The sequence below is a fragment of the Molossus molossus genome, unplaced genomic scaffold (genome assembly GCF_014108415.1).
Source record: "Molossus molossus isolate mMolMol1 unplaced genomic scaffold, mMolMol1.p scaffold_m16_p_13, whole genome shotgun sequence".
NCBI classification, from domain to species: domain Eukaryota; kingdom Metazoa; phylum Chordata; class Mammalia; order Chiroptera; family Molossidae; genus Molossus; species Molossus molossus.
In genome coordinates, this window is record NW_023425348.1 from 32,122,223 (window position 1) to 32,134,817 (window position 12,595).

The 12,595-nt window shown below is 39.4% G+C and overlaps 1 protein-coding gene across 3 annotated transcripts in view; it reads left to right on the top strand.

The window, feature by feature from the left end:
- The window catches only part of GRM5 (glutamate metabotropic receptor 5), a 508,001-nt gene that overhangs the window by 388,177 nt on the left and 107,229 nt on the right, over positions 1 to 12,595 (top strand). For all 3 annotated transcript variants that reach the window (XM_036259412.1, XM_036259414.1, XM_036259413.1), the window contains exon 5: positions 8,633 to 8,879. In XM_036259412.1, coding sequence (XP_036115305.1) covers positions 8,633 to 8,879 — 247 coding nt within the window. The remainder of the gene's footprint in view (positions 1 to 8,632; positions 8,880 to 12,595) is intronic.

The window sequence follows — 12,595 nt, forward strand, 5'->3', positions numbered from 1 at the left end:
TGTGAGGCACATCCAGCCTGGGAGCAGCTGGCAAGCTTGGGTTGGCACAGGTCCTCCTGCCTACACTAGCTTTGCCCATAGCAGACCCTAAAAAATAACCCTTAAACAAAGAAAACACTGCTGAATGAAGTCCAATTCTTTCATGCACTCACATGCCAAGTCATTAACATATCCTCTCTTTCCTACTGCTTACTGAATAAGAAAAGACGTCTGGAGAAAATGAGCCCGTTTATTATGGACACTCAGGACTTTAAAATCTGCCTAATAAGGTAAAACTCCTTGTATCACCACAAACTTCTGTCACTGAGTCCCCGTCTTACTTAAATGCTAAGTTTTTTTAGGGGAGAGATACTGTATTACTCATGTTCATATCAGCCAGTGCAGGGTCCAACATATAATAAGGACTCAATAAATGTCTGTTTAATCAATAACTTAATTAATATCTGAATGTGTCAGCAAATAAATTAACTAATGAGCCAGAATTTCTCTCTAGAGTCTAAATAGTAAAAACAAAGAAAGTGAATATAACAGAGTTTATTAAGACATCTGAAGAAAGATTTCATCACCCAAAGGAGGGCAGGGAGCGTGGCTATGTAGACAGAAGATCAGTGAAAGGTGGTGGGACCCCTGCCGCACTCCCAAGTGATCCCACATAGTCCGCTTACTCCAGGTGTCATCTCATGACTCCGGACATTTCAAATATAATGTTATCTTATATAGAATATTAATTTTTAAAAGACAGGAAATCAGCCTGGTTATCTTTCAGGCCACAGGGTCATACCCACCTCCTATGGCTGAGAGTCCATTGTCAGGGCAGCTGTCAAAGCCTTGGCAGTGCTGTCAGCTTACCGCACATGTACCTCACTGAGGGGACAGACAGGCTTGGACAGGCAGTGTTGCATCCTGCAGTTCACTTCTCAAAACTCGGGGATGCTGACCGGGATAAATCCATGTCCGCACAACTCAGAGGGGAACCTAGGAGTTTGTGTTTAGTTTTGTGGGATCACTTTCCTGAGCTCCTCCTCTCTCCATAGTCTGCCTGACATTCTAGGTCCCAGCCTTTCTCATTCTTCTCCTGGTCTTCTGCATAGAAATCTGAGGCTTTAGTTCCTACCTGAGCCTCACACTTCCTGTTCCTTCAACTAGCTTGCCATGGGAGCCAAGTAGGGAGAGGCTAGAGAAAGGAAAAAAGCAATGGGGAGTTTCTCCATACTTGTGGGACAGAGTTCCTTTGGTCACAGAGAAGGGTTCCTACCCTAAGTTACAGGTGTTTGCCCAACCACCATTTCTTTGCCACATCCCCCTCTGCAGAGATGCCTGGGGGCTTGCATAGGAAAACAAGCAAATAAAAAGCAAAAGTGAAATTTCTCCCACTCTCTACTTGTAGGGTGCCCTTTCCACTCTTCAGACAAGAAATAGAGAGCTGGTCTTGCTGCTGTTTCTGCCTGCACCTGGGACAGGTGCACAGTTCATGCTTGGGCTGCCTTTGAGTCCAGGCCAGGAGGTACTGAAGGAACGAGATCCAAGAATCTCATGCATGTTCAATGGTGTTATAAATCCTGGTTTCCTTCCCCAGTTCTCCTTTTACTTACTTTTAAGGATGGAAAGTCATTCCACCGAAGTTTTGGGGCTGCATTCACTGGGAGAAACAGGGAGAAGAGTATTTTCTCCATCTTTAGTGGACCATTATCTTTGCCATGTAGTTTTATTAGATGGTAAAAGCATGCTGGATTGCTTAATGGTGTTGACTGGTCCACCTGGCAGATCTGGTTGTAAGCTGGCATTGTTCTTTAGTTTTTTTTTAGTGTCATTCTACAAAGGAACAATTGCTCTACTAAACCGACTTGACAATCTGAGGACCAGACCTGGTGTTCGGTGACAACTTTGAGACATCAGGCCTCATTTATCTACTTAATATATATTAATAGTGCCAATTATGTTCCAGGTGCTGTGCTAGGCACAAGGGCTTCCTCTGTGAATGACACAGAAGCTTTGGCCTTAGGGTGTATGTCAGAGTAGAGAGGTAAAGTGAGGGCAGAGTAAGGTCTTGAAGATCAGGAAAAGGTATTTACAGCATAATCTGGTTATAAACAGAATGGTTTTTGATAGGTGCTAACAAAATCAGGTTTGTGCTAGAGAGATGACTATATATCCACACTGGAAATACAGAGACTCAGGCAGGGCAAGATTGGAGGCAGTGAGATCTGTTAGGAGGCCGTTGTAGTAACCCAAGCAAGGAATTATAGGATAATCAAGAATTAGTAAAAATAAATCATGCTATATCCATACAAGGGAACACTATACAGCCAGTAAAAAGCGTAGCATCTCTATGTTAAAGAAGTGATCAGAAAGTTAAAAAGGAGTCTACTATCTTACATAGATCCAGTAGATTGTGATATTTTTCTGAGAAAAACACTCCAAAGCCTTACATGATACAGCCCCTCAAAGAACACACGAGGCACATTTGCCCAAGCTCATGCCTCTGCTTGGCAAAATGCTTCTTCCAGATCTTTATATTTTGAATGTGGAGAAACAAACCAGATCATTAGTAACAGAACTTGGGTCGAGAACCAAGTAACATAAATCAATTTTTTTATCAAATGCTTTATTAGTATAAATTTATTTAATCCTTGTGTAAAACTATTTTACTTAAAGTCGAAATGTTTTAAAATAAAAAATAGTGGATACACTTATTAAACCCATTTTCTTCAGGCACGGAATGGTTAATGACCTTGGCCAAAGTCACACAGCCAGTGAGTAGCAGAGCTGGGATTCTAACCTACTTCCTGGTTCCAGAATCTGTGCTCTTATCCTCTGTGCTCTGCTGTTCTTAGGAGCTGAAGTGCCTCTCTCACACAGACTAAGATAACATCTTGAAGATCCATCCCCTTTAAAAGTGGGTGGAGTTAGAAAGGGGTGCTGCTAGACAGAGATCTAAACCTGAAGAGATAAGCGGCAAGAGAATTCCCTAATTAACCAATAGCTCCCCCACATTTGCAAATATTGAGTCTACTGTATTAATTGCTTTTAAATGTGGATAGCACTTTCCCCATACACAAAAGGCTAAACTTGGCCAGTTAATTACAGTCAGTCATCTTGATTTTCTTAGTTTCTTCATCTCTAGTGGAAATAGCTCCTAATTCATAGAGTTATATGAAATTAAAGCATTTTGTAAAGCATTTTGTTAGCACACATTTGAACAGAGCTCTCTGTCAGGCCCCTGAAAGTGAGAGTTCAGCCATGAATTGCTTCTTCTAATGAAGGAAAATGTCTAGAGCCCTGGCCGGTTTGGCTCAGCGGTTGGAGCGTCGGCCTGCGGTACAGAGAGACCCGGGTTCGGTTCCCACTAGGGGCACGTACCTCGGTTGCAGTTTGTCCCCGGCCCTGGTTGGTCGTGTGGGCGGCAGCCACTCGATGTGTCCCTTCACGTCGATGTTTCTCTCTCTCTCTCTCCCTCCCTCCCGCTCTATCTGAACAAAAAATGGAAAAATGTCCTCGGGTGAGGATTAAAAAAAAAAAAAAAGAAAATGTCTAGAAAGTAGGTAAAAGGGTATAGGCAGAATTCAAACTTGAATGTCTCTAAATTGAACCCCTATTGCATCCTGAATGCTAAAAGAGTCTAAAATATCTTTCTTTGGAAATGCATGTATTGAAATGAGAAATTACAAAGGCTAAAGTTCCATTAGTTTCTTCTAGCAAGTTGTGTTTGTCTGTCTGCTTGTTTGTTTGTTTATTTGTTTTGGAGGGGTTGGAATCTTTGGGTTACAAGGCAAAATAGCCACCAGGAACTTCTAACAAGACCCCAATGTTCCCCAAATAGACCATCTGTTCCCAGATGTTCCATAATAACAAACAATTCAACAGACTGTGCACAAATATGTGTGTTCTTTGGTTTTCAAACTCTTGCTGTTGGTCAGCTCTTTCTGTATATTTGTCAACATAAGAAACATAAAAACTTGTGAAGAATTTTGTGAGTTTATTTGAGCCAAACTGTGGACATATGCCAAGAAGCAAAACCTCAACAAATTGAGATAATGCTCAGAGAATGGCAGTTTTGCACCTTAAATTATACATTACAATCAAAAGAGAAGGCTTAAGTGGAATCCACTGGTGATAGATTAGGGAGGTGGAGAAAGCAAAGTGGGGAAATATCTGGGATTGGATAAAAAGTAAAATGATAGACACATGCTTCTTTTGCATAGGTGGGTGCAGGATAGCTAACAGTCAACCGTTAACATGATAATAACAGTGAAGGGATTTGTAGTTTCCACCCTGGTGCACTGGTTGTGCCCTGAGGGGTCTGGAAAAAGGAAGTTACCCAACATTCCAAAGTTATGTTATCTTAGATGTAAGTAGACAACAGGTTTCATTAAGGTGAAAATTGACCTTTGTCAGGAAAGATGCAGGCCTAGGATATGACTACCTGCCACAAACTGCTTTTAATTTAAAAATGTAAACCTCAGACCATCCTTTTTGGTTACTTTAGGTCTTTGAGTTTGCAAGGCCGTCATGCAGGCCTCCTTTGAGCTTGTCAGGTTAGCCTGTGGCCTTTTCATCCACATATTCCTCGGCCCAGGCCTATGGCAGCACCGGTGGGCACTACTTGAGGGAACAGATCCAGTCATGTTACCAGTTTGTTTGTCTCCAATTTTATCTCTTATTTAAAATATTTTAATAAGGTGATACAGTATATTGTTCAGGGAGTGCAAATTTTCAGTGAAAAGTAATGTGATAGAGCAAAAAGGACACTAATCTTGGCACTAGAAATTCTTGTCTACTTCTGATTTTTATTATCTATGTGACCTTGGGAAATCTACTTAACCTGCCTCCACCTCAGTTTCTTTATCTCTACAGTTTGGGTATGTTAGGGTGTACATCATTGGTACACAGAAAAATTATTTTGAAACTGCCAAACAAATGTAAATTTTTATTCATGCACCCATTCAACAAACAATACAGTAGCTATGCCCTAAGCACTGTGCTTTGATTTGCAAATGAATAAGGCTCAGATTTAGCCTTTGTTCCAGGAACTGTCTACTGTAGACTAAGGCATAAAGAAAAATCAGAAAGAGAGGCTGAAAGATGACTGCCTGAGAGCTCTGTTGAGCTCCACATCAGAAGAGACCTTTGACTTGCTTTTATTCTCCAAAGTCTCAACCACAAAACAGAGTAACCTAAGGTTATTATGATTTAAATTTTGATATAGTTACTATTTATCAAGGATCCACCTTGTGCCAGGCTCTGTGCAAGGTACTTATGACTTTCCTACAACATAATTCTCATATCACCCTTGCAAGATAAAGGTCGCCATTTAACAGATGATTAAATTTAATCTTAGAGAATTTAAGTAACTAGTCCAAGTCACAAAGCTAGGAAGACATAAAGCAGAAATTTAAACCAAGATCTCCCAATTCTGCTCATTAGACAAAAATAAAAGAATGAGCATCAAACTACCACCTGTTTAATAGAGACAAAAATCCTGACAGTGGGTTTAGAAGCTGATCTGTAGGTATGGCTTAAGCTCAAGATCAAGCACCTAGATGGCCTCAAAGATTACCTACTTTCAGTAGGTTTTCTGAAAATAGAACCAATTAGGTGAGTAACTCTGCCTCTAGGGATTTAAACAGAGGAAGGTAGGGAATGGATTGGCTTGGGGACTGGATGTTTCAAATTCTCCTTCTCCTAAGTGTGCCTACATTGCTATAGTATGGTATACAGGGTGCCTGAGAGAGGTGTAGAGAAAAGTAATAGAGAGTTTGGGGGGCAAGCTTAATTTTATGTCTGCAATCATGATGGTCTTCCTGAAAGAAGTGCTTTTGGAGCTTTTAAAAATGGGTAGGATTAGTGTTGGTAGGATCAGGGAGGAAAAGAAAATAGAATGAATAGTCTAGTTTGAGGGGACAGTTCTTTAATTCACTCAACAAGTATTTGTTGAGGGCCCACTATGTGCCACACAGTGTTCCAGGCACTAAGTAGTGAACAGAGCGGGAAAAAAATCCCTGTCCTCATAGAGTTTACATTTCAGTGGGTGGATGAGGCAGACAATAAACAAGACAGAGATACAAGATACATAGCATTTTAGATGGCGGTAAGAAGAAAAATAATATTGGAAAAGGAGATAGGGAGAGTATGAAAAGAGTGAGATAGAAATTCAACTTAGGCAAGATGTCCAGAGCAGTTCTCACAGAGGGGACAATATTTGAGGAAGGACCTGAATTGGGGAGGGAATAGGCTCTGCAGGTCTCTGAGGCAGAGCATTCCAGGTAGAAGGAAGTTAAGTGCAAGGGCCTGGAGGCAGAAGCACACCTGGCATATCTGAGTGGCCAGGAGGAGGTCAGACTGGCTAAAGAGGAATAATTTAAGTGCAGAGTACCAGGAATGGAGTCAAAGGGTAAGGGTGGAGCACCCTGTGCCCAAACCCTGTACGTCTTTCGTGGTCATGGCAAGGACTTAAATTTTACTTTTGGTAATAAAGGAGCCACTGGTAAGTTTGATTGGAGCAGTGTCATGATCTGCCATATTTTAATGGAGTTTTTCTGGCAAGTTTGTTGAAAATCGGTTTAATTAGAAGGAGCATGGACAAAGGTAGAAAAGACTATCACTGTAATCCAGACAGAAAATGATGTATCTGGAACCTGGCAGAAGTAGATCAGTATGAAATAGTTTCATTCTGGATATACTTTGAAAAGAGATCAAATAAGAGTTGAGAAGTTGTGAAGTCAAAAGTGCCTCCACAAATCTGACTTAGCACCGAGAGGAAAGGAGTTCCCAGCAGAGTGAGGGGAAACGTGGAAATATGAATAGACTCCGTGTGGAGACGGAAATTGGAAGATTCGCTGGGTAGCCTGGGGCTAGGGTCTATTCTTGAGAAGGACACAGGATTCCTCATCTTATACTTGTGTCAGGATGAGCCATGCTGGTTCTCCTAGTGGTCGGCTAGGGGTTCAGGCCAGCAATCAAGAATGAGACAATGTATCGCTACAGTTCGAAAGCTCATCAAGAACCATGCTATCTTTGGAAAGTTTCTCTTTATCACACTTAAAGAAAACTTTTCACCCAATTATAAATTCTGTCATTACCTTGGCTGTTCCTTTCACTGTTTTACCTTGCTCTTCCTAGATGTCTCATTTCTCTGCATTCTTCAGTCACCAGGCCTGGCAGTAAATCCTGCCTCCTAAACACTCCTGTCCATAACCATGGCCTCTACCCTACTCAAGGTCATTTTCAGCTGTCACTGGAATTGTTGCATTGCCTCTTGATGGGTCTTCCTGACTCCACTCCTACAGTCCTTTAAATCTTTCCCTACACAGTAACCAGATTTGTCTTTTTAAAATAGAAATCTGATCAGGTTCCTTCCTAGTTTAAACACTATAAAGGATCCCCGTGCTCTTATAATAAAGTACAACAAACTTAATCAATCCTGTCTTCCTCTACTACTTCAGTTCTCCCCATTCTCCTGCCTCCCATTCCATGTTCTGGCCATTCCAATCTTCTTAAAATTTCCCAAACACAGTGTGCTCTAGCTCATCTGTGTACCTTCAAACATGCTTGGAACACTCTTCCCCCCTGCTGTTCATCTAGCTGATACTCAACCATAATGCTTAGAGGCAGTGAGCTTCTGGGTCTGGTGTCCCTCCTGATTCAGTCCCGCCTCAGCACTTGTCAAACCAGATGCTCACCTGCTCTCTAGACTCTAAGTACAAGAATCATATCTCTCTCATTCAATTTTATGTCCCTAATCCCAGCAAGTTCTGAGCAGTCAGAAGGAATAGGCACCCACTCCATATTTGTTGAATTAATAACCCATACTGAATGTTGATTCTTTAATGCTATTTTCTTTAAGAACCCTTCATTGGAAAGGATCTCTCCCTCTTTGGACCTCCATAGATTTTACTCCACGTGTATTACAGATTTATCATCTTATACCTTTTACTTTAGCTATATTATTTATCTCTATTATTTAACAAGTTTCTTACTAAGTGCAGATCCATGTTCAATTCATCTTTGTAGTTTCTCTAGCTTATCTAGCACAGAGCGTTAAGTATACTCAGACTCCAATAAGTGTTTATTGAATTAATTAATGAATTAATGGAGTTTAAATGTTATATTTTATAATTTACAAATAGTCCAGTTTATGGAGAGCATGTGCTTGCTTTGAGGTTGGAAGGGGTAGGTAATAAATCTAAATAGATAAGTTGAGGCAAGATGGTGGAGGATCTAGTTAGCTCAGCTAAGTAAAAACTTAATAATTTGGACACTGGAGATTTGTTGAGGATTTCTAAATCACAGAGGTATGTTATCACAACTAAGTTCAAGGGAGGTTAATCCATCCTTAGAATGACTTTTGTGGTGGAAAAATGCAGTGCTATCCTGCATCTATTCCCAGAGTCTGGTAATGGGGTAAGTGAATCTTGGTACTGTTGGGGATTCAGGTCCTTTGAGATTTTGAGATGAAAAAATACAGGAAATAGAAAACAATTATTAGACATAGTATGTTGGCACCTGGGTCTTAGAATTGCTTCTGGTTCTAACTATAATATCACCCCACTTCATTCTCTAATTATTCAGAATTATAGACATTGCTATAGTAGAATTAAAGCTCTAAATTAATTTCTTATTTGTTTCTCAACAGGTTCTCTGACTCTGAGAACACATCATGTTCAAGATTCCAAAATGGGATTTGTGATCAATGCAATCTACTCCATGGCCTATGGGCTTCACAACATGCAGATGTCCCTCTGCCCAGGCTATGCAGGCCTTTGTGATGCAATGAAGCCTATTGATGGACAGAAACTTTTGGACTCCCTGATGAAAACCAATTTTACTGGGGTTTCCGGAGATATGATCCTATTTGATGAAAATGGAGACTCTCCAGGAAGGTATTATTACAATTCTCCTCTAGACAATAGATCCTGAACAATAGTCAAGTTTTGATCCTGAGGTATCTATTTCTCTCCTTTGTGGTTATCCTGGCCTCCTGGCCATGTTTGACTAGCTCTGACATCACAAAGTGAACAGAGACAGAAAGGAAAAGTCCTTTATCCTGTGGCTAGGGAAAAGTATTGATACTGATGTGCAAAACATGGTCTTAAAATCATCCCCACATTTCAGAGATCTAAACATGGAAACAGGGGCCTCACATTATCATAGATAATCAAAAGCAAATTATGTTTGCCATGTTATTCCCTGTATTTTGATCTCTTCTTGGGTCATAAAGCTATTCTGAAACAGGAATGATTCAATCTCTGCTAATCCAGAAATAGGCATGAGGTGTAGCTATATTGTATGCTGTATCTACAGTGAGTTATCTAAGTCATATTTTATTTTATTATCCTCCAAATGGGGTACTTCTTTCTCAGAGACTAAATTGCCTTTTTTCTCTGAAATTTCACCTTTTATTACTTATAGAGAGGAGCCTGGAAAATATGAACTTACTCATAATTATAGGTCAGTCTTCAGGGAAAGTCACTAAGTATCTAGAACTTATCAGAATTCACATCTATTTTACACTCCAAATACTTAAGTGACTCTGCACATAGAACTTTTAATCCATGAGAGATGGTGTCATTGAAATGACATTCTGGGTTGGAGCAGGGATGGATTTTCACTCTGCCTTACTCCAAAACAATCAGAGTCCTTTGGTCTCTCAGTGTTAAATCCCAAGTATTCTTCCAGCCATAGATTATACTTGACAGTTGTGCTTGCAGAGAGTGAGTGACCTTACACAGTGTTTGTAGTTAACCGTGACTCACAACCTAGGTGCCTACACATTGTACCAGCCACCTTGGTTTAGCTTGTTTCCGTATTCCTGAGGTAAGCTGGAGCTTGTCTCCAATGTTGTTCTCATCATCTCACAAGCTGGACGTCTAAGTGACAGCTAGTGTCAAGTCCTGCAGCCAAGAGGAAAGCTGGATATTTTCTCTATTCTAGAGATGTAAAAAGTATTGCTCCAGGCAGGCTGCTAGCTGATTTTCATATGTGGTTTTCTAACTTTGGGCTATTTAGTATATACATTGTGGGCGGGGGGTGGGGGGGAATGGGTGTGGTGTGGGAGAGGATGCAGGGTGGAAAGGAGAGATACAAGCATTTTCCCAGGGTCAAAGAAACTTGGCATTTGCTATAATGCTTCTTGGGGCAGGCGAATCAATTAACTCAGTTTTTGGGCTTAGGTCAAGGCCTATGCTCCAATATCTACACATGGATTTATCATTCCTGTATGCATCCCTATGGTATTAAAATTAGTTTGGGACTTGTGCACAGAGTTTGATGATTACAGCTTCACCAATTCAAAGAGTTTTTATATCACATACCCAAGCCAGCTCCACAATCCAGATAGTGTAGAAATGGCTCAGCTCTATTGCAATGGGAAACCTTAATGAGTGACATGGAACATCATTGTCTCATTTCTAATCCTCCAAATATTGCTATAATGGGGTACATTTCCAACATTTGTTTGTAACCTTTTTTGGGGAATATGAATCTCTTTAAGAGATTTATAAATATTCTCTCAATGACGATATACATAAAATTTTACAAACAATTTCTGTGAATTAATAGTTTTGTAGAGATTTTCTATGCATTACTGAGGTTGGGTATTATATTAACCCATTAATAAATTATCAGAATTGGCTTCTGAGGGCATGAGCCAGTCTCAGAAAAAGGTAGTCTATAACTTTTTTGTTTTTCCAGTTATATTTACAAAATAAATAGAAGTAACATTTATTGAGTGTGTGTTCTGAGTCAAACACTGAACTAAATTCTCTACATTTTAATCTTATGAGATAAGTAATATTATTCTCTTTTCCAGATAAAGGCTTATGAACTGAGTCTCACAAAGGCTAAATGACTTTCCCAAAGACAGTCTAATAAATGGTAGTCAAGATTCTCACCCAGTCTGCTGGGTTTCACCTCCTGCCAATCAACCAGGATCACAATCAAAAAGCAATTATTTTCTGAGAAATGTATCTGTAGGCATTTTGTTGTTATTTCTGTGTATTAAAAGTTGTGGCTTTGCTGGATCAAAGACATTCCAAATGGGGCAATGAACCAGAGGAGCCTGGGGTGACCAAGTGTTCCCTTAAAGTGCCAGAGTCACAGAGAAAGAGCCTAAACAGAGGAAGCAGCTCACTCAAGCACACACACTTGTGTATCGATGGAGAGTAAACTAGAATCATTGTTTTTAAGCCTCACTTTTAATTAGATTCTTATCAGTTCACAATTCTTTAATGAACACGTTGGTGCCGGGTATGTTACAGAATTCAAAATGTTTGAATTTACAAAAGGCTATAGAGTCCTCTAATGCCCCCAGCATTCCATGGAACAGCACTTCTTAATCAACACATTAATATTTCTGCAAGAAAACCTATGAATATTCACATGAAGTGTGATAAATAGACTATAAATAGCTCCCATGACTGTGTGGGTCAGGTCCTATCACTAGGTAAGTTCAGATTGGGTCATGTTACACTGTCAAGTGAGTTGTAAAAGAAAAAACTGTGGTTTTCAGAGCTTTAAGGAATTCAAAATTTTAGATAAGAAATATGAACCTTTACTATTTACCATCAATGGTATATAGATCATGGGTGAGCAAACTATGGTCTCATGCCAAATCAAGTCTGCCATCTTTGTAAACAAAGTTTTATTGGAACACATTTACACTCATTTGTTTAGATACTGTTCATGGCTGCTTTCACATGACACTAGCAAAGTTGATTAGTTTCAACAAAAACAATTTCACATAGCCTAACATATCTACTGTCTGTCCTTTTACGGTAAAATTTTTCCAACATCTGGCACAGAGAGTTCATTGAAAACTAAGGTTTCAGAGACTTTGACATGGCCTAGGACTGACCATAATTGGACAGAGGAAACAGAGTCAATGTCAGACCAATGACCATTAAAGCAAAAATTTTAACATTATATTATGGGGCTTATAAGTGAATGTAAAATAGTTGATAACATGAAAGAAATTGGCATAGAATTATACAGGGGCCAGGTTTTTATACATATTTTACATTAAGTGGCACATTAACTTTAAGTAGAAAATAAGATAAATTAAGGATGCATGTTGTAATCCCTTAAGCACCCACTAAATTTTTAATACAAGAGGAACAGCTAAAAACCCAATAGAGGAATACTAAAACCAAAATGATTCCAAAAGAAGAAATGAAACAAGGAACAAAAATAGATGTGATAAATAGTAAACAAGGGTAGAACTCTAGAAATCTGCACTGAGTGGGTTTGACACCGAGTCTTATGTGGTTCTGTCCACAAAAGATCCATAGAGATTATCTGTTTCAACTTCCTAACTTCCCTGGGAGAAAGCTGAGTTTCAGAGAAAGAAGAGGAATGCTCAAGGTTATATAGTCAATTCTTAACAGAAAAACTACAGCATATAGTCCTTTGGTAGAATTATCAAATAAAAATTTATCTTAGATTTTTTTCACTTTTATATAAAACCATTTCTAATGTAATATAAAAAAGGTTTTCATTATTTTACCATTTAAGTAAGTTTTTGGTCAAACTAACTCTGTGGTCTCTCTTTAATCTGTGATTATACCACCTCAAAGGCATAGATCATTATAATTGCTTTGTT